This window comes from Brienomyrus brachyistius, chromosome 5 (assembly GCF_023856365.1).
Source record: "Brienomyrus brachyistius isolate T26 chromosome 5, BBRACH_0.4, whole genome shotgun sequence".
NCBI classification, from domain to species: domain Eukaryota; kingdom Metazoa; phylum Chordata; class Actinopteri; order Osteoglossiformes; family Mormyridae; genus Brienomyrus; species Brienomyrus brachyistius.
In genome coordinates, this window is record NC_064537.1 from 2,948,212 (window position 1) to 2,975,531 (window position 27,320).

General features: G+C 51.3%; 1 protein-coding gene across 3 annotated transcripts; it reads right to left on the reverse strand.

Moving 5' to 3' along the window:
- Nucleotides 1–228: 228 nt before the first annotated feature.
- On the reverse strand, nucleotides 229–27,320 carry tekt3 (tektin 3). Of its 3 annotated transcripts, none has more exons than XM_049013999.1 (8): nucleotides 27,257–27,320; nucleotides 7,017–7,620; nucleotides 6,372–6,455; nucleotides 6,213–6,283; nucleotides 5,906–6,049; nucleotides 4,843–5,065; nucleotides 2,243–2,397; nucleotides 229–847 (listed from the first exon to the last, which is right to left on the reverse strand). In XM_049013999.1, exons 2-8 carry the CDS (start codon nucleotides 7,590–7,592, stop codon nucleotides 631–633), a joined length of 1,470 nt encoding a protein of 489 aa, XP_048869956.1. In that variant the 5' UTR covers nucleotides 7,593–7,620; nucleotides 27,257–27,320; the 3' UTR covers nucleotides 229–630. The 3 variants fall into 3 exon arrangements, with proteins under 3 accessions (XP_048869956.1, XP_048869959.1, XP_048869957.1); XM_049014002.1 differs by lacking the exon at nucleotides 27,257–27,320 and adding an exon at nucleotides 10,316–10,329; XM_049014000.1 differs by lacking the exon at nucleotides 27,257–27,320 and adding an exon at nucleotides 8,332–8,428.

Here is a 27,320-nt window from a genome sequence, read left to right on the forward strand (position 1 = left end):
GCCTTATTTATTCATTGACTCCTTGCAATACCTCCTTTACCGCCAAATGCACACTATTCATGGACATTTACAATTATAATTCAGCATTTATTGGTTAATTTCTTTATACACACGAACCTTGTTTCACAGTCTTGAAGCTGGGCAGCCAAGCATTTCACTGCATACCATACTTAGTGTAACTGTATATGTGACAAATAAAACTGTGATTCATTTATTGACTGAAATTTGATGGGACTTCAATGGCTTTGAGGTGTTCGGTTATCAAAGCTATTTCCTTTGGTTTGTTTTACATTTTTTGAATGCTGGAGGATTGTAGGCCGCATGTGACCATATGTAATCAAAGGCTGAAGGAACTCTCTTTATTTGCCTCGTTGGTTCGCTCACTCGCATACATCGACACTTTGTCAGGGGGTGTTGGTATCTACTACCACAGCTCTGAGTGCTTATAAAAGGTGCCCTTGTGTATAGACAGTGTGCTTGCGCTGGGACATGGAGCCTTCTGGAATGGGAACTTCCTAAAGGTACTGAGACTTCATCTCTTCAGGTTTCCCCATGTTCAGCAGACACCACGTCGCCTCTAAACCTCCCCCCCAGCTGGTGCTCTCCCCCCATCAGGATACCCCTCCCACTCTATGTATACCCCACAAGGCGTGGAGTGCTGGGGAAGGTCTTCCTCATGCCCATGCACTTCTCCTGGTCTAGGAAGAGGGAGTTGGCCTTGATGGAAATATCATGTTCTAAGGACACCTTGGTCTTCACCAGCGTCTGCAGGGCTCCCTCCGCTGCCTGCAGCCTCTCCCTTAGCTGGCCCATGGTTTCCTCGATCTCTCTGACCTCAGTGACCAGCCTGCAACGAGGGAAAGGACCAGAGGTGTGATGAGGTTCATCACAAGAATGCCAGAGAAAACCGCCCCACGACCAATTTCCCAGGAACCAAGTATCTCCATAAGAATTACATGTTCAACACAAGAATTTGAAGGTTGCCAACAGCCCCAGCCAGGCCGGATAATACTATGGGCCAGAGAAAACAGTACCATTTCCATAACTTAGCTGTAGCGTACCCAGCTAATTACCCGTAGTAACCCTGACATTGGTGAAGGAGCCTTCTGCAGCTCTAAGAACACTGACACTGTATGAGACACGCCCTTTGGCGAAGGATCCTTCTGCAGCTCTAAGAACACTGACACTGTATGAGACACGCCCTTTGGTGCAGGAGCCTTCTGCAGATCTAAGAACACTGACACTGTATGAGACACGTCCTCTGGCGAAGGAGCCTTCTGAAGATCTAAGAACACTGACACTGTATGAGACACGCCCTTTGGCGAAGGAGCCTTCTGCAGATCTAAGAACCCTGACACTGTATGAGACACGCCCTCTGGCGAAGGAGCCTTCTGCAGCTCTAAGAACACTGACACTGTATGAGACACGCCCTTTGGCGAAGGATCTTTCTGCAGCTCTAAGAACACTGACACTGTATGAGACACGCCCTTTGGCGAAGGAGCCTTCTGCAGCTCTAAGAACACTGACACTGTATGAGACACGCCCTTTGGCGAAGGATCCTTCTGCAGATCTAAGAACACTGACACTGTATGAGACATGCCCTTTGGCGAAGGATCCTTCTGCAGATCTAAGAACACTGACACTGTATGAGACACGCCCTTTGGCGAAGGAGCCTTCTGCAGCTCTAAGAACACTGACACTGTATGAGACACGCCCTTTGGCGAAGGATCCTTCTGCAGATCTAAGAACACTGACACTGTATGAGACACGCCCTCTGGCGAAGGAGCCTTCTGCAGATCTAAGAACACTGACACTGTATGAGACACGCCCTCTGGCGAAGGAGCCTTCTGCAGATCTAAGAACACTGACACTGTATGAGACACGCCCTCTGGCGAAGGAGCCTTCTGCAGATCTAAGAACACTGACACTGTATGAGACACGCCCTTTGGCGAAGGATCCTTCTGCAGCTCTAAGAACACTGACACTGTATGAGACACGCCCTTTGGCGAAGGATCCTTCTGCAGATCTAAGAACACTGACACTGTATGAGACACGCCCTTTGGCGAAGGATCCTTCTGCAGAGCTTCACAGCTGGTGCTGGTTTTTATTTACAGGCTTAACTTAACTAATCTATCACATAGGACCTTCTCGAGAAAAACTCTGTCAACACTTACATAATCTTCAGAAATCAAGCTATAAGTGATGACTATTCTGAAGCAGGAGCTCTGCGGCCGGCTCCTACCGGTGGTGGGGGCTGTCCCGGCACAACTCTATGTTGGGTCGGCGCGTTCTCTCCTCAAGTCTTGTTTGGGCCACCTTGAGGGGGCTCTCCTTGTCCCGGATGGCCTTCTTCAGGACCTCAATGAGGTTCTCCGTCTGGAAAATTTCCTGGAGAGTCTGGACATTGGGCAGAGTGGGCAAGCTGGGTTCACGTATGCTTTTGGGTGATAGTAAAGGCATGGATATAGAAAACTGGATTCCGCTATTTATAATGGTTTCCTGTACAAAACAGTTCCTTGTATCTTTGGTTTCTGCAAGTCATATATTGAGAAAAGCATTGCACCCATCAACTGCTTATGTCTGAGAAAACAGCATGCTACTTGTATGTATAAAATAAAGTGAAGTCATGCAATGATGTGAAGCTCCCTTCCTATCATTTCCGGCAGCACGTCACACTGTACTACTGCTCTAAGTATGTAATTCCAGTCTGACTAACTGGGGGAATCTAATCCTGCCGTTCGAGGGATTTCAGAAATGTTATTTTAGGCAGTGGCACCAAGCCGGCATTTGGGTTACAGACACAGAGGTCAGTCTCTCACCAAACAAGGACCAGATGAAGCACATAGTGTATAATCAGGGTGCATGCGGTCAAATCAGGACCCGTCAGTGGGTACGCAGTGAAGCAGAGCGAGAAAGCCAGTGGATATGCAGCCAGAGCTGATGGTGTACCTCACAGCGGGGAATACCATGCAGAGACCTCAGCGAGTAGTGTCTACTGCCTAACCGCAGACATGTATGAGTCAGCTGCCCGGTCACTGGCCCTTTGCTTTCAGTGACCTCATGGCGATGGCACCATCATTGTTAGCCGGGTTAGCCAGTTACGTGCTACACAGCATGTGTGACAGTCACGCCCCCCACCCCACAAGGCTTGTGACGAGGCTGAATGCCTCCAATCCCACCCCACGAGGCTTTTGACGAGGCAGCATGTCTCCAATCCCACCCATGAGGCTTCTGACGAGGCAGAATGTCTCCAATCCCACCCATGAGGCTTCTGATGAGTCAGCATGACTCCAATCCCACCCCACGAGGCTTTTGACGAGGCAGCATGTCTCCAATCCCACCCATGAGGCTTCTGACGAGGCAGAATGTCTCCAATCCCACCCATGAGGCTTCTGATGAGTCAGCATGACTCCAATCCCACCCCACGAGGCTTTTGACGAGGCAGCATGTCTCCAATCCCACCCATGAGGCTTCTGACGAGGCAGAATGTCTCCAATCCCACCCATGAGGCTTCTGACGAGGCAAAATGTCTCCAATCTCACCCATGAGGCTTCTGACAAGGCAGAATGTCTCCAATCCCGCCCATGAGGCTTCTGACGAGGCAGAATGTCTCCAATCCCGCCCATGAGGCTTCTGACGAGGCAGAATGTCTCCAATCCCGCCCATGAGGCTTCTGACGCAGCAGAATGTCTCCAATCCCACCCCACAAGGCTTTTGACGAGGCAGAGTGTCTCCAATCCCACCCATGAGGCTTCTGACGAGGCAGAATGTCTCCAATCCCACCCCACTTAAAGCTTTGCCAAGCCATGATACAAAAAGCGACAAACGTGGATTTTTCCACTGGGCATGAGACCATGCACTGCAAGCCTTCTGCTCTGACTTATCTCGATGAGATAAGGCAAGAATCCAAATGTTTTTATTGCGACCAGACTCCAGGCATATTAGCCTGTCAAAGTATTGACACTAGTTATCTTAAAGTGACTGTCGAGACTCTAAGACTTTGTTAAATATTGCAGTTTGGAAAAATTTGCTCTTTCGCTCGGGTTTTCAGGGGTTATGCTATTCCACTGATCCAAATCAGCTGTGGTGGCTGTGGGTGAGCTGAGAATATTTGATCACTTAGAAGACTTTTCATTTCCCCTCCCCCTCCTGGGGTCTGCTGCCTGTAGGCCCCCAAAAACTCAAAATATTCTGCCTACCCTGTTGCCTATACTACCTGATATGCTCCATGCCCCACATGCTGTCACCTGCCTGCCCCCCACATTTAGATTCGAATCTTAAAGTTTGGACAGTAAATAAGGATTTTGCCACATTGTTCATATGACTTCCTATGCCGGCCCCTGGAGGATGGGCTCCCCCTTTGAGTCTGGTCCCTCCCAAGGTTTCTTCCTTCTAGGGAGTTTTTCCTTGCCACTGTTACCTATGGCTTACTCACTGGGGGCTTTGAGCAGGGATAATGTAAAGCACTTTGAGGCAATGTAAAGAATGATAAAGTGGAGTTGAACTGATCGCTGTCCCTTAAAATATAGGAGACTATACTGGAATAATTTGAATGTGCATGGGGACCCGAGGGTGGGGTGCTGTATCAACAGGAAGTGCTGCCCTGTCTTGCTGGCAGAGTTGTAGTCTTGAGTCTGGCTGCAGTGGTGAGTTTGTATGGATCTGCCTGTCCATCTTATGAGTTTCCTCTGGGAAGACTACTTACCTTCCTGGAAGACTTACTACTGAGAAACAATGGATGACCTGACATTTCCCTGTGTCCTCGTATGTGATAACGCTGTGATTAATGGCACAATGCAAGAGAGAGAAGCGACCAACGGGGGAAGTCCAACGAGGTGTGACCTTGGCCAGGTGGGTCTGCAGGCTGCTCTTGGCCTCCGCGATTTCAGAGATGCGGTTGGTGAAGGCCACGTTGACGCTGTTGAACTGGCTCCACATTTCGTTGGAAGTAGAGCTAAGCAGGAACTCGATGTTGTCTCGGAGCTTGTGGGAGGCCGCCCGCTCACTCTGGGACCGCAGGATGTTGTCGTCCGTGAATTTTGACCACGAGTCGGGCAGGGACAGCCTGTGATGTGAAGCAGAACCGAAGCTGCGCATTTATACTTCTCACTAAGTCACAGGGAGTTTCAGAAAAATGGAAAAAAGCGAAAACAACATCTAAAGTAAGACAGGAAACTGGCATCCTACTATATTATGTCTTTGATTTGTCCTTGGTCTTTCAAGGAGCACAAACTCAGATATGCTGAGCCAGATTAAACCAAACAATGTCAATGATGGACTTTCATGTGTTTCCAGAAATTCTACAAAGTCACTCCTCTCACCCAAGACACTAACCCTTCGCGTCTCTACCCTATGACAGGATACTCTGGGCCATCAAAGTCAGAACCTCCAGAAATGGGGACAGTAACTGGTCTCCTAAGAGCTGACCCTTTGCACGTTAGTCGGCTGGGATCCTATAACTCTTCATAACATCAACCCTGTTCGCATACAATCGCTATTCATATGTCTGATTCTCTCATTACTCATTCATTCATTGATTTTTACCCTCTATTACATACCATGCTGCCACTAGACTGTAGGTAGGCAGTCTACTGTTAAAAGTCCTTACTTGTAAACTTACATGCTATACTATGGTACGTCGACCAAACAAATCCCACCCACCCGCTTTGTGTACCCGCTTGTCACAGGGTTCCTGAACCTATCCAAGAGGCTATGGGTGCTAGACAGGGACATGGCAGAAACTCAAACCCGGGTCCCAGAGGTAACAGTACTAACCAGTGTGCCACTGTACCACACCCTCAAGACCAACTTCTTGCACGTTTAATATACTTAGCTAATAACAATATTTCTGATAGCTTCTCGCCAGGATCCCTGGCATCGATCTCCTCATGTTGGACCCACTCACGAGGGGTCCAGCCGCTCGATGCCCCGGTGGAAACTGATCCCGTCCGAGGTGTTCCTGAGCTGCCGGCAGCGGCTGTCAATGCGCTGGGCGACGGCCTTGTCGCTCAAGTCACGCTCCATCTCATGCTGAGCAGCCCGGTTGGACCTGGCGAGAGACAGAAAGGCACTGGCACGGTCCCGGGAGCCGCTCAGAGCCGGGCCGCCTCTTTGGGCCCATTGTGACTCAGCCCACTCGCGGCATAGCCTGACCGTGAGTCATGTGGCGTGCCGCCCCAGCAGACCCCGCGGCCAATCCCCCGGTGACTCACGCAAGCTGGGCAGCCGCTAAGTCCGCATGCCGCCTCATCCGCTGCTGACACGACTTCATGAGCTCCACTTCCTGCGAGAACCGCAGGAAACGCAAACTTTCATTCTGCATGAGCCCCGGTATTGCTCATGGAAAGCCTGACACGCCACTGCAGTCTCACCCTGATTATCTCTTTCTCCACGTTGTCATGGACCAGGTCAATCAACATCCTCTTCTCCCTGTGGTACAGGCACTCCTGCGCAACCTAGTAGCCAAATGACAGGCAGGGGAAACCTAGTATTATTACCCCCAAGTCTAGGATAGAAAACCTCCTGGATACAAGCCTTCCAGGACCAGGGGGCCCAGCCCCGGCTGTACACTGTTTATTAATATTTATGAAAATCGTTTATCGTTTATTGTTTAATGCTTACTGTTTAAAGTTTTGTCTCTTTATACGTGTGTCCCCAGTTTTAGTCCTGGAACTGCTCAACCAAGCATTTCACTGCTACGCTGTACAGAGTATAACTATGTATGTGACAAATAAACTCATTGACCAACTGATTGAATTGTGATTGAAGCATTGATTTCACTGAGGGAAACTAAAAATAAATTTCAAAGGGGGTCACCTATTTATGGAGGGGGGTTGGGGTCCCCTTGGCACATTCTTGGCGATGTGCCTCCTCGAGATCAAACAGATTTCAGGGGGGTTCAAACCCGGAACTTGACTGCATGGCTACATGCCTGCCATCTGTGGATCAGTACCTCATCTGGACCCCCCCCCCCAGGTCTCCTGACCGCATGTATTGGCTCAAGGAAGCTTGCGTACCTGGAAAGGTCCCTCGGTCTCAGCCAGCGCCCGGTCCAGCCTCCTCTTCACCTCGGCCAGTGCGGCGATCTCCCCCACCATGTTGTCGATCTCGTGGCACAGCTCCGAGCGCCAGAAGGTGATGTCGTTGACGCGCTCCCCAATGTTGCGGCTGGTGGACTCCTGGCTCTGCCTCGTCAGCTGCTCCTTGTCCTGGATGAGCCGTACCGTGTCCCAGCGTAGTCGCTCGGCGCTGTTCCTCGACGACTCCGATTCACGGTAGTTGCTCTGGTTGGACTTGTGCCAGTCTTCGGGCGTGTAGCGGGCGGAGAGCGCCGCCCTGCTGGATGGGTACAGCGTGGTCTTAGCCCGAACCAGGTCCTCGGGATGCTTCTGGAGGGAGGCCAAGGTTGGGACAGTGCCAGGGCTTCTGAAGTACATGTTTGTCCGCCAGGGCTGGTCCCTGGTGCTCTGGTTCAGGCCCGCACTGGGCTGGTGCCCCCTGTAGCTGGCCGCCATGGTGGAGATGGCTGGGAGGAAGTGGCTGGTTTTAGGCCGGGTGTAAGTCGCCGTTAGCGTGGATCCCAGCAGCTCCATGCGTCACTCCGAGCGAGCTGGCTGCGTCCTGGAATGCGAGGGAAGTAACGGCGGCAGTCATACGTCATGTAGCGAGCAGGACCCCGAGCCCGGCGGCTTGCTGAGTGGCCTTTCCTGCCGTTCATTTCTCTCGGCCGTGTGCACGCCAGCGATTTATGTAAACAGTAATAAACATTTCCACATGTTCACATATCTGGTAGTGCCAGAAAGCAAGCACAGGACTTGCAGAAAAGAAAAGACTGAACTGCGTTTGTGTGGCACACATTGCTTTTTCCTTATGCTTTCATTCTCTCACACTGCAGCCTAATGTGTCACCCTTTAATAACTGAAGGTGCTTCACACTGAATTACCCTGTAATTCTCACTTCACCTTTACTTCCAGCAGCAAACATAATTAATTTGCTTTGCATTGTTTCTTTCATCTATATATCACAAAAAATCCTTCTTGGACAAACAAGGATACTTTGCTAAATACTGAATACCCCTGTTTTCATAATAAATGCAAATATTTTAACGTATTTCCATCAAAGCTGCATTTGCACATTTTTGGCATTTTTTTGGTTTTGGTGCTTGGAGGAAAATCTTACTTTGTAATTATGTAATTTAGCAAGCGTCACACATTACCCAATCTTAATGAGCTGTCAAAACAATCGCATTAATCAAAGCAATCGTATAGGAGACAGACACGATAGAAAACCTTTGCTTTGGCTTAATTTAAATTAACCTAATCTAAAACTTACGTGAAAAGGGGGCTTAGTCAAATATCCTCCCCATTCAGCGCTCCAACGCTACCTCGCCCACTGCCCCTCACCGGCTGCTTTTGCGCACACCTAGCTGCACGCTCAAGAATTTAGAAAGGTATCGTCGGCCGGGCTATTGATTGACAGTATCGCTGCCCAATCACGGTTGGCATGTAGGAGCAGTCGACCAATCGCCGAATGAGGAGGGAGTTTTACCCGACGCAAAATCGTCCAGAGTTACTCAGTTGCCACAGAGGCAGTTGCCATTGGTAACATCTCTAATCCTAGTAGTGGATAGTCGGTGCAAAAAAAACACACCGATTTTTTTTTTTAAAGAAAAACTGTATGTGCGTGAACTTCTAAGGACAAAAAGTGACACTAAAAGAAAGAAATTTTTTTCTACTGTTTTATTTCCTATAAGGGATGGAAGACGTTCGGTGAATTATGCATGATCATGCTGTAAAACACGCATAAATACCCATGCATGTTAAACAGCTGTTAGCCACAGATTTCTATGGTTTCTTACCTAGTTTTAAGTTTTGTGACGACTGCTGTAGTCAGTAGAAACAGCTGCTTATATTTTCCCCTTTGTCCACTGAAAGCTAAAGGCTTATACCAGCAAAATGAAAGAAATTAACATTAATCACTGCTGTAAATATGAATTATATATTTTTAATGATATGCAGGGATTGGTCACTGCAGTTATCTCATAGCTGTGAGGGGGGAGAGAGTTGGTGGCCCCCAAAATGGGAAGTAACTTTGACTTGAATGGCACCAAAGAGAGACAGGCAGACATCAGCCTGAAGGTGATGAAACATCCTGCTTTCGGTGTCCATGCGGAGAGGAAGTGAGCCTTCTACCTGCATCACTGGGCAAACTGGAGAAGCCTGGGAGACTCGGGTACGGCGGTGTCCCGTTTGGGCTCCCCGCGGGACGCCGAGCAGCGCACCAGCCCTCGCATACCATCTCCACTGTACATGGGCTGGGCCCCGGGGACGCCTGACGTTCAGGCAGTCCATCTGTGCAATAGGGGCCACAGGCTCCTGAATGTCCTGGGTGTGGTAACATCTGGCAGCAGCAGCTGGACAGGAAGGAAGGGGTGAGGGGAGGGGGGCTGGGGGGGGTCATAAATTTTGCAGCTGTGTGCACATACGGAGCCAAAAACACAGCCGCCCCCCCCCACCCCACCCCTCACACACACACGTTCCGCAAGGAACCCAAAGCCTCACTAAAACATGGTAACGTTAAACCTCGATGGCAGAGCGGCTGACAGCTCGAGACGCACGAGGAGCTGCTCCGTCTGTTTGTGGTCCGGGGTACCGGGGTACTGCCGGCCCACGTGTGGACTGGCTGGGTTATCCCCACATGAAGCCTGCGCTTCGGGGACAAGATACGGGGGGGGGGGGGGTCCGAACCGCGGATCCTGTCTGGCTGAGCCTCCTCTCAGTATGTGAGGGGTACAGCCAAACACAGCTGCAACGCATTTCCCTGCGTTCCGTAACCAACCCCCCCCCCCCCGCCAAGAAAACACACATTTAGGCAAGTGCTGCCCCTCCCCAGGTCATGTGACTTAGGGATTGTACCAGGCAGTATAGGCCAGAGGGCTGGGCTACACCCCGAACTGGATCGCAGTTCATCAGAGCGCATACAGTGCGATTATTAATGACAAGGCAGTATAGTTAACAGGTTTAACAGTATAGTTGATTGACAAGTTTATTCACTCCAAAAATTCTCCACTAATATTTATGCTGTTTCTGGATGAACCAAGGTGAATCATTGCAGTGTTTTAAAGCACTGAAGCGCCCAATCATTTCAAAAGGCAGAGATTCCCACAATGCACCTGAATGGTGGATATAAGATGCTCCCTGTAGTCTCTGTTGAGACTAAATTACCAGGGAGTTTCGCCAGGCAGACAGGATGTTCCTGGTGCGAGACTGAGTCCACCAGCAAATACAGTGCTACTCACGCATATATTATTAATTACCTTTCTATTAGGACCATTTGATTGCAGCTGCGGCTGGATGATTGATTATTTTATTGGGATTAGTCTGTGTTTAATGTGAAGTCCAATGCGTCGAGGCTCTCTGAGCTGGCAGGTGAAATCGGAAGCGCATCCTCTGCTCAGGTGATTTTTTTTTATGGTGTGGAATCAGGTGACTCTCTTGCCTTCCAGCAGCTAGGTTACAGTCGGCCTGATGAATCATTCAGGCCACCGAGCGCACAGGAGGCAGCTTAACACGTTATAATAATGGCCGTGTCTTGTTACGCCGCTTGGAGAGAGATCCCTTACACTAATCTGGTAAGACGAAGCCAGTTTTCCACTCGCTCTGGCTCTCCGGGCCTCGCTGATGACGGCCACCTAGACTGGACACAAAGCAAATCGTTTCGTGTGCTCATGTGCCATTGGTGCTGCTCCTCGGCGTGTGCATGACATGCAGGGGGTAGGATGAAGCGAACATATCCGTTCTTTTGGGTGGGGGCGGAGGTCCAGATTCCACCATAAAGGATTCGGTAAAGTAAGCTCCTTCTCACAGCCAGGCCCAGCGATGCCCCGGAGAGAAACGACAGCCCTTCGTTTGCTCCGATCAAACCCGCGGCTGCGAATCCAGGCTGAAGCTCTCTGTCGATTCCCGGCCGGGCTGCACTTCGCAGCGGCATCTGTCTCATGTTCCAGACCTGGTGTCACAGAGGGATCCGAATTCCCACAATTCATCTGTGCACAATGCATAACCAGCCCTAGAGCCTACTAGAAGAATTCATTGTATTCATTGTAAGTCATTTTAACAGATGATTATTAATAGATTAAATCATTATTTACTTTCTCTCCTCTTCAGTTACTGTATTTCCAATTCAAGGCTGCAGTTCACCTCTGCCAGGACGCACAGGAAGACAGCAGGAAACACCCAGGAGAGGATGCCAGTCCAGGAGGGAATCAAACCCACAACCTAGTAGATGTGAGAAGGCAGCCCTACCCCTGGATCCACCAATCACACCTCCCGATTTAGGTCAGTTTAATCTGCCTTAAAGCCTGCCTTGTAACCTGAGCTTTCATATCACACCTTTCATATCACACTGGTCGCATCCTTAAGAACCACGCCACCTGCTGTTCGTTTGCATCAAATCAAATTCTACAGATAATTATAAATGTCTAAATGCTTTGCATTTAATGCTAGTATCAGTGAGTATCAGTAACAGCGCAGTGATGATGACAGTGTCGTGTTAATTATAAGGAGCTGGAACACTGCCGCTAGTAAACACTGCTAACCACCGTGATCCTGGTGATCAGAGACACACACTTCTGGCACTTTCCCAGTCAGTTGCTACATTATCTATCAAATACAGCAACAAAAACTGAGTTAAATGCTCTGCGTGATGCAACCACCCCCCTGTGAGCTGCCTTGCAGCAGCTACTGTGCTGTTACACCCCTGTGCGTAAAAAGTCTCAGTCCGCAAGCGGATCTGATTCTCTCCTTCTCAGAGGTGACTCCCACCATAAAATTACTAACAGGGTTATTAACAATAGGAATAGTATCAGCACTACCATTAAGTCCAGTGTGCCGTGATGCAAAGTATGGCATCTCAAAGGAACAACAGTCCTTAAAGGCATGGACACGCCTCTCTATCCATCCTCTACTTCATTGGCTGTCCCAGAGCTGTCAAAGATACAGAGAACCTTAGCCAGACAATATGACACAGGACTAAGGTCGTGGGAGCAGTATCGAGCCACTTGATTGGTGGTAGAGATATCGGTCCGTCTGATTGGTGGGACAAATATCAGTCCTTCTGATTGGTGGGATAGATATCGGTCTGCCTGATTGGTGGGACAGTTCCTGACTGTGGGGATGGCTTCTGCATGTTACTGAGACGCATCTGTTTTGTCCCTCAGTGCAGATCGGGTGGTAAGGGGTCTCCAAATAGAGAGAGGGTGGGGGTCATTCCATGTGAGGTATTATTCTGGACTCCGCAGAAGCATTGTCGTAAACATGGCTGTTTTTAGCAGCCGTGAAACGCAGCACTGCTGAGGTCATGTAGGACGGGGCTGCGGCCGGCTGGGGTCTCTCTGCCTTAAATATGGTAATATGTCAATAATAATGACTGGGACTGGGAGGTTTGTGTGCTGCAGTCCTGCCTGCTCCTGACACACTGCGTGCTTCCCGACTGATTGTCCAGCTCCTGCCTCGTAAGTGTACAGATATGTCTCACACTTGTCTTTCCGTATTCGCAGGTTTCTGGTGTCTGCATTAATGTGCAAATCGCCACTCCAAAAAAATCTTAAATTATTCAAATCAACTAATGCCCTTGACCTTGTAACCTGACACCTCGAGCGTGTGGATTTGGGTCCAGTCCCCGCTCCCTGTTCCTGTGACACGCTCCTGACGCTCTCCTGGTAAACCTGCTCACCACGGCCCTGTCCCCTCCCTTCCCTTCCCTGTGCGCTGAGATTATCTAAGCTGCCCCCGTATCAGTCTGACTGTAACTGTCTTTGTGGTTAAGATAAACATCCACAGATCTCTGTCTCTGTGTCCAGCTGAGTCACCGGTGACAAAACCGGTTTGGGCACCGAAGGTGACACCATCTCTGGGGTCTTGCTGAGTGATCATCAAAGAGCAGAGAGCAAAACACGTGAAAGTTTCCAACATGCAGGGTGATTGGCCATAACTGGAAAAGATGCCTAATCTGATTGGGTGGAAATGTTCTGGAAGTGTTTTCTTGCCACTGCTGTGAAAATGTGCTATACAAATAAAATTGAACTGAATTGAATTGGGGCAGGGGCGACATGGTGGTGCAGTGGTTAGCACTGTTGCCTCACACCTCTGGGACCCGGGTTCGAGTCTCCGCCTGGGTTGCATGTGTGTGGAGTTTGCATGTTCTCCCCATGCCGTCGTGGGGTTTCCTCCGGGTACTCCGGTTTCCCCCCACAGTCCAAAAACATGCTGAGGCTGACTGAAGTTGCTAAATTGCCCGTAGGTGTGCATGTGCGAGTGAATGGTGTGTGAGTGTGCCCTGCGATGGGCTGGCCCCCCATCCTGGGTTGTTCCCTGCCTCGTGCCCATTGCTTCCGAGATAGGCTCCGGACCCCCCACGACCCAGTAGGATAAGCGGTTCGGAAAATGGATGGATGGATGAATTGGGGCATGCAAGTGCTTCAGTGATAGCCTGAGGGTCATAGGAATATATTCCTGGCTGTTACTCAATCTGTATGGCTTGGTGTGAAATTGCCCCCTACACCACTTCACCCCCCCCCCCCCCCCCCCCAATCATGTGAGATTAACATGACACGGCACTTGCTCCGTCTCCCAGGAGATGGGACAGGGGTGACATGGAAACTGACTGGACCATAAAAGTCAATGAGAGGTTTACCCCCCCCCCCCCACAGAGACACCGTTGGGCTGCCTTGAAGGGTCACACGCTTACCCTCCCATCTGTGAGCCACAGGGGGTCTGTGCTTAAATACACGTGTCTGCAAGTTGGTTAGATCCATTTATTCCCACTGTGCTCTCTATCTGCCCCCCCCTCCCCCCCCAGGGTTTCTTTTTAATCTTTCACCACAGCAATTATTAGCTTAGCATATTCGCCTAGCATATTCGCCTGACTGTCCTGGGTGATGGTATATATCACTAGGGGAGGGCAGTGACAACTACTGAATCGAATCCGGTATCAAATAACTGATTAATCTGTGCACTTTGAATAGGACGTGTTCCACAAGCATCGCGGCTGTCGCTAGGAGTCTGAGGCGTTCAGAAGTGGGGGATGTACGGCCAGGGTGAGTCAGCTGAAGTGTGTTAAAAGTGCGACAACTGACCCCATTCGGCAATCAGCCCCTGCCCCCTGTTCAAAGCCCTTGGCTGTTGGTGGCTCTTTGACAGACCTTCACTGTAACTGGCTCTAATCCCGCGGGGAGGGGGGGGCTTGGTTGCCTCGACACGGGTACTAAACTGAAATTACTCCGGAGGAGTGTCCATCTGTGTAAACATGTCAGCGAGAGAATGGAAGCCATGGCACTGGACGGAAACCCAGTGGCAACAAACATCACTCAGCTGCATCCAGCCTCCAGGGAAATGATACGCTAGACGGAGATCACGTTTTCATAAGAATCTCGCTGATTCAATCCTGCCATCCTATCCTCTCTCCGTGAGGGGTGAAATACAGGATTAGCTTACAGACACAAACGTCGAACATCACTGGTCCCAGGTATGGTTACTGTCACATTGGCAGCAACAGTGAGCTCCCCCTGGTTGCTGGGGGGGGGGGTTCATTTCAACCAAACTCTCAATTTCTGTGGTGACAAGGAGTCAAATCAACGAGTCAAAGGTCCTCACTCCTCCTCACGGAGTTGCTACTTTACTACTTTCTACAAGTCAGGGTGGTCGATGAAGAATGTGTTGGACTCATCCTCAGACCCCAGGTGACTCCTGATGCCCCCCAGGACTCTGTTACCGGGTCGTCACGTTAACCGCGGCCGAGTGACTCGAATATGTCAAAGCGACGGGGGGTGGGGAGGGCGTGTAAGAGCACAGACTCTCGCCGATTATCAGCCGGACAGGAGATGGATCCAAAACCGGGAAGGACGTTCTCTGCTCCGAGCTGAGAGACGCCTCTCAGCGATACTTACATTATTTATTTTGCTGGCTGGGGTTTTTATACAAACTGCCATTCTCTGCTGAGGCTGTAAACTCTCCCAGTTTTGCGGAAGGATGTCGGCCCCCACCCCTGAGGGCCAGAAGCACGGTGACGTTCAGGAGTCAGCTTCGGCCGACATCTCCGTGCTTATCGATCATCACCTGGTCTAATGCATTTACCGATATGTTATCGGTTTCCATGGATACATTAGTGGCTCCAACTGGGATAAGCGCTTTGTGGCCCCATCCAACCATGGGGGGGTGCAGTCTCCCCCCGTGACTGCAGCTCAAAAACATGGAGGGACACGCTGGTGGGACAGCTCACAGGGTGATGACGGTGGGCTCCCACCCATTCTGGAAACCAGACATGCTGTAGGGGGAGGTTCTTTCCACCCTCTCCTGTAAACCCGCCCACCCTTCCTTCCCGAGGGGGGCGAGTGTAACTAGGTCCAGGTGGGGGCAGGGGCACCCTGTTCCGTCAGTTCTGTGACTACCTCTCCTCTCCCGATATGGCCGCTTGCGAGAATGTCGGCTTTGTTCATGGGGGTGGTGACAATTACATTCCTCCAAGGCCATCGTTGGGGGGGTGGAGGCCTCTGAAAATGGTTCTGGGTGGGATGGCCAACCAGGCTCGCATCCCAACCCGGTCCTGACACTGTCCAGATTGCCCCGGGTCGGTGGGCACCCCTTACAAGCCTACAAGGAATGTGGAGAATGTCAGAGCCTCCGACAAGCACCAGGCTTCTCCTGGCCGGAACGTGGTAGAGCAATACCACACTATGGTGGGAGGAATTCGGGAGGGGACCATGGCCGGGGGGGGGGGGGATAGTAATCAAGTGGTCAGGAGTATGATACAGGGGCGGGGCCATTGGCCCCAGGTGAAGGCTGATTGGCAGCAAAGTTGCCCCTCCCCATTAATCACCAGTTCACCAAAGGAAATCCTACAGTCACTGGTGCTAATCTATCTATCTATCTATCTATCTATCTATCTATCTATCTATCTATCTATCTATCTATCTATCTATCTACCTATCTATCTATCTATCTATCTATCTAACAAATGTCACTTTCCTCCATTTCATATCTCCGCACCCGTGAGATCATATTCTAAACATTGCCCTCTCATGACCACTCAGGGTACTGCGGGCGGCTCCAGCTGATTTGATTGCTGTGCTTTTGGCCTTGTCATGCTATTAAACCGCCTGTGTATTTTGGTTCCCTGTCTGGAGGGGATCCAGTGGTGGAAGGTATGAGTCACGCCATGTATGTGTGTGCGTGTGAGAGTGTGTGAGTGTGTGCGTGTGAGAGTGTGCGTGTGTGTGAGAGAGCAGTGGGATCTGTAGCTGAAGGACACGCTGAAATTCAAACTGGGACCGCCCCCCCCCCGCCCCCCCCCGCCCCCCCCAAGCACGCCTTGCTTCCCATTACAGTCAGCCTCTCCCCCATGGCCCAGATCTTCCCTTCCGCCTTTCGCTCACTGCCTCTCTCTTCCATTTCTGGGGGGGAGGTTTGCTCACCATAATAACCAGCGACCACTGACCGTGGTGTGAACCTCGGCGTGGCCGATATGTTAACATCGGGCGAGACTTTCGGACCCCCCTGTGGGTCAGTGTGTGACCAGGTGGCTTCACGCCGGGGCCACGCTCACACGGCGGTCTGCCCCCTCCCCCGTGGGAGAGAGGGACGAATGCGTGCACGCTCCGCACCCACAGCGTCCTCTTCCTCACTGTCACCGGAGTCATTTTAACGTTTCTGATCCAGGAGGAGCATGGTAGACATCTGGGTCAGAGTCAGCGCGAGTCAGAGTCAGCGCGAGTCAGAGTCAGCGCGAGTCAGCCCCGACCCAGAGCTGCTATCAGGTCCAACAGCACCAACCTGTTTCAGCTCTTATACTGCGCAGTCTGACCGGAAGGCCTCTGTACCAGAACACTGGGTCCATTTCTCCACAAAGAGACCACTGTACATTTCACACTTTGTTCCAGCACATTCCGACAGCTTGATTCACTCTTCCATGTCACCCAGGGCCTCCCCAGCACCCTGGACCCTTGGAAATGCCAAGGGTGGCAGGCAGGAAGCTGACTCCCATCAACCCCCCCCCCCCCCCCACCAACAAGAAAAGGCCAATTCACCCCCAGATCAACAGGCACAGAGAGCCAAGCACAGATTGGAACATCCCCCTACCCCCCAGCTCCCACTCCCGATAGATACGGGCGGTGGGAGAATGTCCCACCCCCTGACCAGACCTGCCATATTTAGAAGGGCAAATTTTAAGACTTGCTGTCTTTCCATTTGCTCCGCCCATCAGCATCATGCTTAATGGCAGCTGGGTGCTCAGCTGAGCCGAAGGCCGTCTGTGGGCCGCTGGAATGTCAGCCGTGTCCGTTACGGGTGCCAGGCAGGGGGCGGAGGTATGTGGCAAAGGCCAGGATTCGCTGCCCAACCGGGTGGCAGACAGACTGTCACCTGCGTGGGGGGGTTCCACGTCACATTTGTCCATTACGAGCAGGTAGGTAAAGCTTAAAGCAGCTATGTGGGGGGGGGGGCAGATGAACATATAGTGCATGTTTTTGAATGCTGCAGCTCCCCTCAATTTAAGGTGCCACGGTTACCCCCTGGGATTTAGCCACCTCGTCCCCTATCCCCCCCCCCCCCCCCCCCCACATCTCTTCCTCTAGGCCCGACCCCCCACTGGCCACGGATTCCACGGGTGGGGCTGTTTTTTCTCTCACGTGTTCCGGCACGCGAGCTGGTTTGCAGAGCGAAACTGAACCCTGGCTCAGGGATTGGCCAGCCTGTGCTGTCAGTCATCTGGGTTCGGAGCCCACCCCCATGGCCTGATGGGGGAGGGGAGAGGAGCCGACCACCACGTGTTTTATATGGCTGCTGGAGCCGTGCACGCCTCTGATTTGTTTCATGTGTTTCTGCAGTACCCCCCTCGCCCCCCCCCACCACACACACACTGAGCCAAACTGCATATTTGTTCACCTCTCCCTCCCGCTGGAGCCCCACAACCCCAGCCCAACTCTCACATGTGGAGAACTGAACTCTTTATTCACAGATGCCCCCCACCCCCCCTGGGCCAGTAATATGAGTCATCTGTCGGCTATGATGCTATGGAATATAAGAGCCTCAGAGGCTCCCGTGACGTCGCAGTGATCCCCCGTCCTCCTCTTTGGGGGGGGGGGGGTGATGTTTGTGCCATGTCTGCATTTGGCATGCGTGTGGTCCTTTAAGCTGGCAGCTGCCTCATGGCCAGATGCTGATTGGTTGATGCCAAGGTGGGCGTGGCTATATGTGGGTGTGAACTTGTGTTTCGAACCCCGCCTTCCCCACTCCCCAGCAAACACAGGGTGTCTTTTACGATCCTCCACTGTCCTGCCCCAAATTGGCACTGCAGCCCCCTATGTGTGAACAGCTGTCTGCTTGGGTGTCATTCACCTCCCTTGAATGGGAGGGTGGGGGGGCTACTTTCGCATTCCTCGGCAAACCCGCCCCAAACCCCTGGTGAGGCCCTCTCTGCTGACCCCGATGCCACCATACTGATTAGCATCCTGCCCCAGCCAGAGGGTGCAAGTGTGACCCCTTCTGCCCCAAAACTGTCTGCCAGGTCATGACATCACAGGTCTGAGGACCCCGTGCTGCAGGGCCCCCGCCACTCCACACGGTTATGGGTCTCTGAAACCCCCCAGGAAAGCTCCCTGCGAAATCTCCCGAGGAATTCTTCATGCAGTGTCTGACGACTGCGCTGCCCGGTCTCTCCTCTCCAGCTTACCCCTCAGAAATGCCATCCCATAATGCTCTGCCCATCTCACATCTCTGTCTCTGTGCACATTTCATCCTCCTCTTACTCCGATGTAGTTGATACTATCTAATGTCTAATATTTACTTTCGTCTAATATCATATAGGACATTAAAAAGGAATGCAGTTGTCTACTCAGCTAGTAATGGTCACCTGTAAGCGAAGGCTGTATGCCCCCCCCCAGCTTTAGAATCAGCCATGTTACCTCACTGCCCCCCTCCCCACCCCCACCACCCAGTAGAACCAAAATCCCTCTCAGCTTGTCCTCTAAAGGGGCTGGTCTTACAGACTCACCTGTCCACTTAGGGTCGTAATTGAGGACATCAGGGGGACTTATGCAATAAAGGCACTCAAACGGGGGGGTGGCATGTGCCAGGCCAGCGTGAGAACAGCTATCTGATACGCTGGGGTCATGTGACACCTAAGTGGGGCCAGGCCAGCGTCCGCACAAGACTGTTTCCACAAGAGAGAGAGGCAGCAGCTGGGAGAAGGAGTCCGCTCAGCCACACATCACAGCAGCCAATTAGCATGCAGCCATAGAAATGGCCACACCCCCTTCCTTTCCCCAATCAACATGAATAAAATCAATATTTGATGTAGCACATGAGAATAATTGTGGGTTAAGGTAAGCGCTATAAAACAATGTTGGGGAAAAAGTGTGATACATCCATCTGTTTTCTGTAGCCACTTATCTTGTGGGGATCCTGAGCCTGTCCTGGGAGCTGTGAGAGCAAGACAAGGAATAACCCAGGATGGGGCACGAACCCATCAGAGAGCGCACACACACACACACACACACACACACGCACACACACGCACACACACACACTCACACACGCGCACACACACACTCACACACACGCACACACACACACACACACGCGCACACACACACTCACACACACTCACACACGCGCACACACACACTCGCACACACGCACTCACACACGCGCACACACACACTCACGCACACACTCACACACACACACGCACACACACTCACACACACGCACGCACACACACACACACGCACACACACACTCATGCACCACACACGCACACACACACACTCAAACACCTACAGGCTATTTGCCAACTCCAAGTCACTGCTGCCTGTTTTTGGACTGTGGTGGGAAAGCAGAGCAGCCAGAGGAAACCTTACAATGACACAGGAAGAACATGCAAACACACACACATGGAACCCTCACGAAGACCTGAACACAGATCCCAGCGGTGGGAGGTGACAGTGTTAATCACAGTGGCAACTGCCATACGTATACAACCCCCTTACAAAAAAGTTGTAACGCTATAAAATGTAAATTAAAAACGGAATGCGACGATTTGCAAGTTATAAAACCTATATTTAACTGAAAATAGAACAAAGGCAACATAACAAATGGTGAAACTCAGGAGTTTTATTGTTTCATGACAAATATGTGCTCAATTTGAATTTGATGCCAGCAACACTTTCAGAGAAGTTAGGGCCGGTCGTGTTTCACCACCTTGCTGCCTCACCTCCTCTTTTAACAACATTCTGTAAACGTTTGGGAACCGAGGAGACCAGTTGCTGGAGTTTTGAAAGTGAAATGCTGCCCCATCTTGCCTGATATACAGTTCGGGTCGTATTTTTCTTGCCATGATGCGTTCACAGTATGAACGGCTGATGTGAGGGACGTTTTCTTCTGCAAGCAGCTGACGTTCAGGATTTCTGAGAGATTCAGTCAGATCAAAAATCATGAAGTAAGTCTGTCCAACTTGGGGGGAGAGGGGGTGCATGTCAGGCTTCTGAAATCAGGGCTTGAATGGTGTTGGGATTCCCCCACACCCCACTCCAACACACAGACTATACGTATTTGTGCAGATATGAGGTCACGGCCTAGGCTCAGGCTGATACCGTTAGACTCCCCATACAGTCCAAAGGGCCTTCTCCTACATCAGCCCCCAGATCAGCCCTCCGCCCTTTCTCACGGCACCGCAAGGCCTGCTCCCCCCCACGATGCCCGCTGCCTGACAGCCCATGACTGACCTTACACATCCCCCCCACGATGCCCGCTGCCTGACAGCCCATGACTGACCTTACACATCCCCCCCACGATGCCCGCTGCCTGATAGCCCATGACTGACCTTACACATCCCCCCCACGATGCCCGCTGCCTGACAGCCCATGACTGACCTTACACATCCCTCCCACTATGCCCGCTGCCTGACAGCCCATGACTGACCTTACACATCCCCCCACGATGCCCGCTGCCTGACAGCCCATGACTGACCTTACACATCCCCCCACGATGCCCGCTGCCTGACAGCCCATGACTGACCTTACACATCCCCCCCACGATGCCCGCTGCCTGACAGCCCATGACTGACTTTACACATCCCCCCTGCACGATGCCCGCTGCCTGACAGCCCATGACTGAACTTACACGTACCCCCCACGCTGTGTGCCGCCTGACCAGCCATGACTGAGTTTACACGTCCCCCCCTGCGATGCCCGCTGCCTGACCGGCCATGACTGAGCTTACACGTCCCCCCCCTGCGATGCCCGCTGCCTGACAGCCCATGACTGACCTTACACGTCCCCCCCTGCGATGCCCGCTGCCTGATAGCCCATGACTGACCTTACACATCCCCCCCAGGATGCCCGCTGCCTGACAGCCCATGACTGACTTTACACATCCCCCCTGCACGATGCCCGCTGCCTGACAGCCCATGACTGACCTTACACATCCCCCCCACGATGCCCGCTGCTTAACAGTCCATGACTGACCTTACACATCCCCCCCACGATGCCCGCTGCTTGACAGTCCATGACTGACCTTACACATCCCCCCCATGCGATGCCTGCCACCTGACAGCCCATGACTCAGCTTACACGTCCCCCCCCCCGCACGATGCCCACCGTCTGACAGCCCATGACTGAACTTACACGTACCCCCCACGCTGTGTGCCGCCTGACAGCCCATGACTGAGTTTACACGTCCCCCCTCTGCGATGCCCGCTGCCTGACAGCCCATGACTGACCTTACACGAGCCCTTTCAAACCGCCAGCTGCTCTGATTACCCTGGACGCCAAGGGCCATGTGGTGGCCCGTGGTTAAGGACTCGGAACGTGGAAGGTCCTGGTCCGCTTCCAGGACCGGCTGGGCCAGCGGGCCGAGAGCCTGAAATGATTTAGCGCAGGGACAGTTCCAGCTCAATATGTGTTTATTTTGGGTAAAAGTGAGGAGCAGGAATTCCGTGCAGGGTGTCCCCTGTGCTGCACATGTGGGAAGGGGCTCCGGGCTCCGTATTTACAAAAGATGGGCAGAGCCAAGGATCAGCATGTCAGTGTATCTTTGGATACGTCAACATTTGGTTGTTTTCACAAATGATTTTTGATTCATATTTTTACTGAATGAATGCATTGTATGATGACTGCACATTTACGAAAATGACATGTACAAATGTATTAATTGCAGAAATGTAAATTTGTAAATCTGTATGAATTGCACACAGTTTGAGACTTACACATAGTCATTGACTTCTGCATTTTACTGCCCCCTCCACCCCCCTGGGACAGTACAGACATGGTGACTTCGATGCCAAACTGGTCCTCAAACACCCAGGTTCCTTGGTTATGTACACGTTTCACTGAGCTCCTTCCTTGTGCCTGGGTGCCTGCTATGTTACGTTTGTGTTCTCCTATGTTCCTTCTTGGTGTCTGGACGTTCCCCACGTTCTGTGCTTTTGTGTGGATGTTCTCCTACATTCCCTGTTTAAGTGTGTACGTTCTCCTGTTTCACATTTAAGTGTGTACATTCCCCAGCATTCCTTGTTTGCGTTTCGATTCCGCCTTACCTTGCCTGTTTACGTGTGTACATTCTTATATGTTTTTTGTTTGTGTGTTCTATTATGCTCCATGTTTGTGTTTGGAAGTTCTCCCACGTTCCTGGTCTACACAGATAGCTTTTCCACGCCACTTGGCATGGTGTGCTTTCTGACTCAGACTGGCTTATCCTCCAGAATAGTGGTGGGGGGGCATCGCCACAGGCATGATCAGGCAGCATCAAACAAAGGGATGTTGTGTTAGGAGATCCCCCCTGTCCAGCACCCCCCCCCCCCCCCCACCCAACTTTGCTGAGCTGGGAAAAAAAATCACTGCTTACATCTTCCTGCCTACAGTCCTCCCTCGTGAGGCATGGACATCATTCCACATTCCCACCACAGCCTCGCTGGCCAGCCAGCCAGCGTCTGAAGCAGCACCTTCACAGCACCACTCGTCAGCGAGGGGGGGTCAAACAGACATGTGTGTGCTGTGGCAACACACATTGACTCTGTTTGCCCAGGCTGAACTGTATTAGAGCCGTTACCCCCCAGCCCATTTGATCTACACCATTGTTTATCAGATAGTTCACATCACCTTCCTCCCTCCACACACTAAAAGCTTTTAATAACAAATTAATATTCACAACTTTGATCAACAGCACAGTGCCAGTGGGTGTGGAGATTCAGACAACTCAGTTCATTGATTTTTTTAATATGGTGCTTTCACAACATAGTAGCCCCAAGGTACTTGGCAAGGGCGTGGGGCTGTCTATTACTTATAGAAAATGGTGTGTGAAAACGAGAAGAAAGAAAGAAAGAAAGAAAGAAAGAAAGAAAGAAAGAAAGAAAGAAAGAAAGAAAGAAAGAAAGAAAGAAAGAAAGAAAGAAAGAATGCTAGAGACAGTGGAGGAGAGGAATCAGGCTGGCTCTTCATTTTCATTCACAGGTTTGTCATCTGTGTTTATGGCTGACTCTCTGGCCAGTAGCCGTGGTAACTGTGGTAAGTGATGCACCACACTCTGGGGTAAATGACTATTTCTAGTTACGTGGCACAAGCAGCATGCGTGGGCTGTGTGGTGCGTGTGCGATGCCATTCGGTGTCCCAGCAGCACCGAGCTCTATATGCGAGACCCGATGAGAGAGCGGCTGATCCTCTGACGGTCATGTTGTGCGTTTACACTGAACCGGGCCGCTTAGAAGCAGCTTCAGTGCAGCTCCTTGCCCAATAGCTATACAGAGAACCCCACCCCAAACAAAATGCCTTCGAAGGGCTGGTGGTTGATGAGAGCCAAGGATGTAAAGCCGGCATCCTGGTTTTCCTGTGTGTTATTGTAGAGGGCTGGTGCTGTGGGGCTGGGGGGGTCATGTCTGTAACAGCATCCAGACAGTAAGCAGACAGAGTGTCAGTCTGAAGCTCTGCCGGATCGGTGTGACACTCAGCCTGTTTGCTGGAGACACGAAAAATGGCACGAACTGGAAAAAGCCTGAACACGCTCATCCTCAGAGACACACACACATACAAACTCATACACACACACGCACACACACAGAGTTGGCCTGACTACATGTGTATATGTGCCCGCAAGTCCTATCCATTCATCCTCTGAACACCTGCTCATGGGGGAAGGACTCACCTTGTCCGGCAAACTCGGAGAGGTGACATACTTGGAGAATATTCCTTGAAATTTGTTTCTGTACTACATTACCCATGATGCTCAGTCGTCTGGGCTGTCACGAAAATAACAGGTTATAAGTTCTCTTGGAGCACTTATACCTTCCCATCACATCATCAGGAATGTCCCTCTATGTCCTATGAATTCATGGGGCCCAGATTATGCCCTCAAACCCCAGAAGGTGTGGGATTATACCGGAACACGACGCGACTCCTCAGAGCCTGGGCAGAGATGGAGGCTATGAGTGCTGACCTTTCTGCGAATATTCCCGTAGGCGTGCGACGTGGCCGCCGGGTGCCTGACATTACCGCGGGCGACCTCAGTCAGAAGAAGGCCGCTTTCATTTTAGATTTCACAAGAGGCCTCCTGTGCTCGGCCCGGCCCGGTCTGCCCACCCCAAAAGTTCAGATGACAAAAATGCCATTGGCGGGAGCCAGAAGACTCTTAAATTTTGTTAATTCCACCCTCTGTCTTTATTTAAAGTCACGATTCCCCTTTTCAGGGACGCAGCCTGGTCGAAACCCACGGCTGTGTATCAGTCGGCCTCTCTGTCAGCAGGTTGGAATCTCACACACACACACACACACACACACACACACACACACGAGTGTACATGCACCCACTCAGGTCAGGGCTCTATACCTGTGCTCAGAAGGCTGCCGGTTCAAATCCCAAGCTTGGCAAAGTGACCATATTTCCACTGGGTGCTTCAGCAAGACACTTAACCCTCAGAAAAATGCCCCAGGGGCACTGAATGAATGGACCCCCTTCCGCTCCGACCCCCAGCTTTGCTCTCACCTCTACATGCGTCTCGAGAAAGATGAGATATGTGAATTCCAAAGTACTTGTTCTTGCACAAATGGCAAATAAAGGTTCATTTCACACTCACAATGTTTGGGTTTATCGAGGTGTGAGTCACACAGGAATGAACAGAAACTCAGGGCTAATAGCCAAAGGAGAGGCATTAGTAAGAGAAGAATAAATGAAAAGACGTTAGGAATGATTTCACGTGTTACTGAGGCGTGACCCACGCGGGGCCCCCCCAGGTTGTGGGGCCAGGAGCAAAACAAATCCCTTCATCATCTCCTTTCGTCTTAGGCCACCTTCCTCCAGTTCAGGCTGTGCTCTGTTGGCTGGTAAACTAGCATCATCTTCATAAAAAATTATAATGCTTTTCAAACCGTAGGAAGCCAAGATTCATATATATTGTTAGCTGGCAAAGACTAAAAAATATTTAGTATTTTTATGGTACATAAATACAGCCGCCACATGCACACACACACGCCGAAGGATAATCTGCAGGTAGCTAATTCAGAACTTCCATGATGTTAGGTGTTCCTGAATGGAGCGGGACGAGGGCTGATATTTCCCAGTGTGACTGTCCTTGTTTGGTCATGTGGTGTCCTACTGCGAGACCAAACCGCGAAGCCGCGTCTGAGCGAGAGCCCTGTGATCACGGGGGTGGGCAGGGGGGCACTCTGGGCATGTTTACATACATATTCCTGCTGCAGGCTCTCGCAGCCCCACCCACCCATCCTCCCGCGATGCTCCCGCCTGTTATTTCCTCTCCTTCCCTCCTCCTCTTCCCTATCCCTCTGTTCCTGCCATCATCCATCCCTTTTTTGACTCCTTCATAACTTCTGTCCTCTTCCCTCTTTTTCACCCTTTCTCTCTTTGATTGGAGACGAATCTTACGGCTCCGTTAACAGCACATCTTTCTTTTTTTATTAGGGGGTGGGGTGGGGGGGGGCGGTTACTTGGTGTATCTGTGAAATAATCTCTCAGATAATGATTATACAAGGCGACGCCCCCATCCCTCTGCATGAAATGCGTTATGTAAATAAAGTTCCCTTGTTTTCAATACAATTCATGTAGCACTTTATATATTAGGAAACGTTTAATTGGTGTAATAAAAAACAGGTATAATTTGTGCAAATCAGAGAGATAAACGATTATCAGAAGAATCTCTCTCGGTTATTGAGCTGGTGAGGAGGGGTAGTCAGGCTCTCAGGTAGTCAGGCTCTCAGGCTCTCAGGTACTCAGGCTCTCAGGTACTCAGACTCTCAGGTACTCAGGCTCTCAGGTACTCAGGCTCTCAGGTAATCAGGTACTCAGGCTCTCAGGTACTCAGGCTCTCAGGTACTCAGGCTCTCAGGTACTCAGGCTTTCAGGTAATCAGGTACTCAGGCTCTCAGGTAGTCAGGCTCTCAGGTAGTCAGGCTCTCTGGCTCTCAGGTACTCAGACTCTCAGGTACTCAGGCTCTCAGGTACTCAGGCTCTCAGGTAATCAGGCACTCAGGCTCTCAGGTACTCAGGCTCTCAGGTACTCAGGCTCTCAGGTACTCAGGCTCTCAGGTACTCAGGCTCTCAGGTAATCAGGTACTCTGGCTCTCAGGTACTCAGGCTCTCAGGTACTCAGGAACCTCTGTCCATACGAAAGAGCGCTTGAAAAGAATCGGACAGTAACATCACTTATTCATTGACCGGCCCCTCCCCCCCGGTAGCCTTCCCTCTTCCTCAAGGCCCCCCACCCCCAAACCCCTGACATGTGGGCTTCTAACCCCCCCCATCCCCAGGGCTCCGTCTTCCTCTGGAGCCCACAGCCTGCTTGTTAAACCTCGCCTGAAACTCCACTGACCCCAGACCAGCTGCTGAATGCAGAGGCACAACAGCATCTACATTAAATATTACAAACACTGCGCTGTGACCCTCTGCTCCCGTGTCTTCCCACACATGCCCCCCCAGAGGCCGGGCACTCTTACTGCACCCTGAGCCCGAATTCCCTGTTCCAGCATCTGGTGCCTCCCTTGCAGCAGCAGGATCAGGCAGCATATGGTGCCTGACATTCCAGGGATCTCACACGAGCATCGCAAATACAAGCCTATGAGATGGGAACCTTATTCGACCATAAAACACGCCGCTGGAAGCCCAAAGCCAGAGCGTCTCAGTGCCATATTCCCAGGAAACAGGCCATAGTGAATAAACATCACAAAGTGCTACCCTCCCCCAGCATAAAAAAATATACATACCCTCCACATTCTGCCTGTGATGGGGCCATATTACGGCCGGCCCTCTCTGAGGGGCCCCCGCCCT

What these genes read in the sequence shown, in the direction of transcription:
- tekt3 (XM_049013999.1), bottom strand. Translation starts at nt 7,592, where the DNA reads ATGGAGCTGCTGGGATCCACGCTAACGGCGACTTACACCCGGCCTAAA. An exon ending in TGGAGAAAGAGATAATCAGG is followed by an intron (nt 6,284 to 6,371) that starts GTGAGACTGCAG and finishes CGGTTCTCGCAG; the next exon opens with GAAGTGGAGCTCATGAAGTC. An exon ending in ATCGAGCGGCTGGACCCCTC is followed by an intron (nt 5,066 to 5,905) that starts GTGAGTGGGTCC and finishes TTCACATCACAG; the next exon opens with GCTGTCCCTGCCCGACTCGT.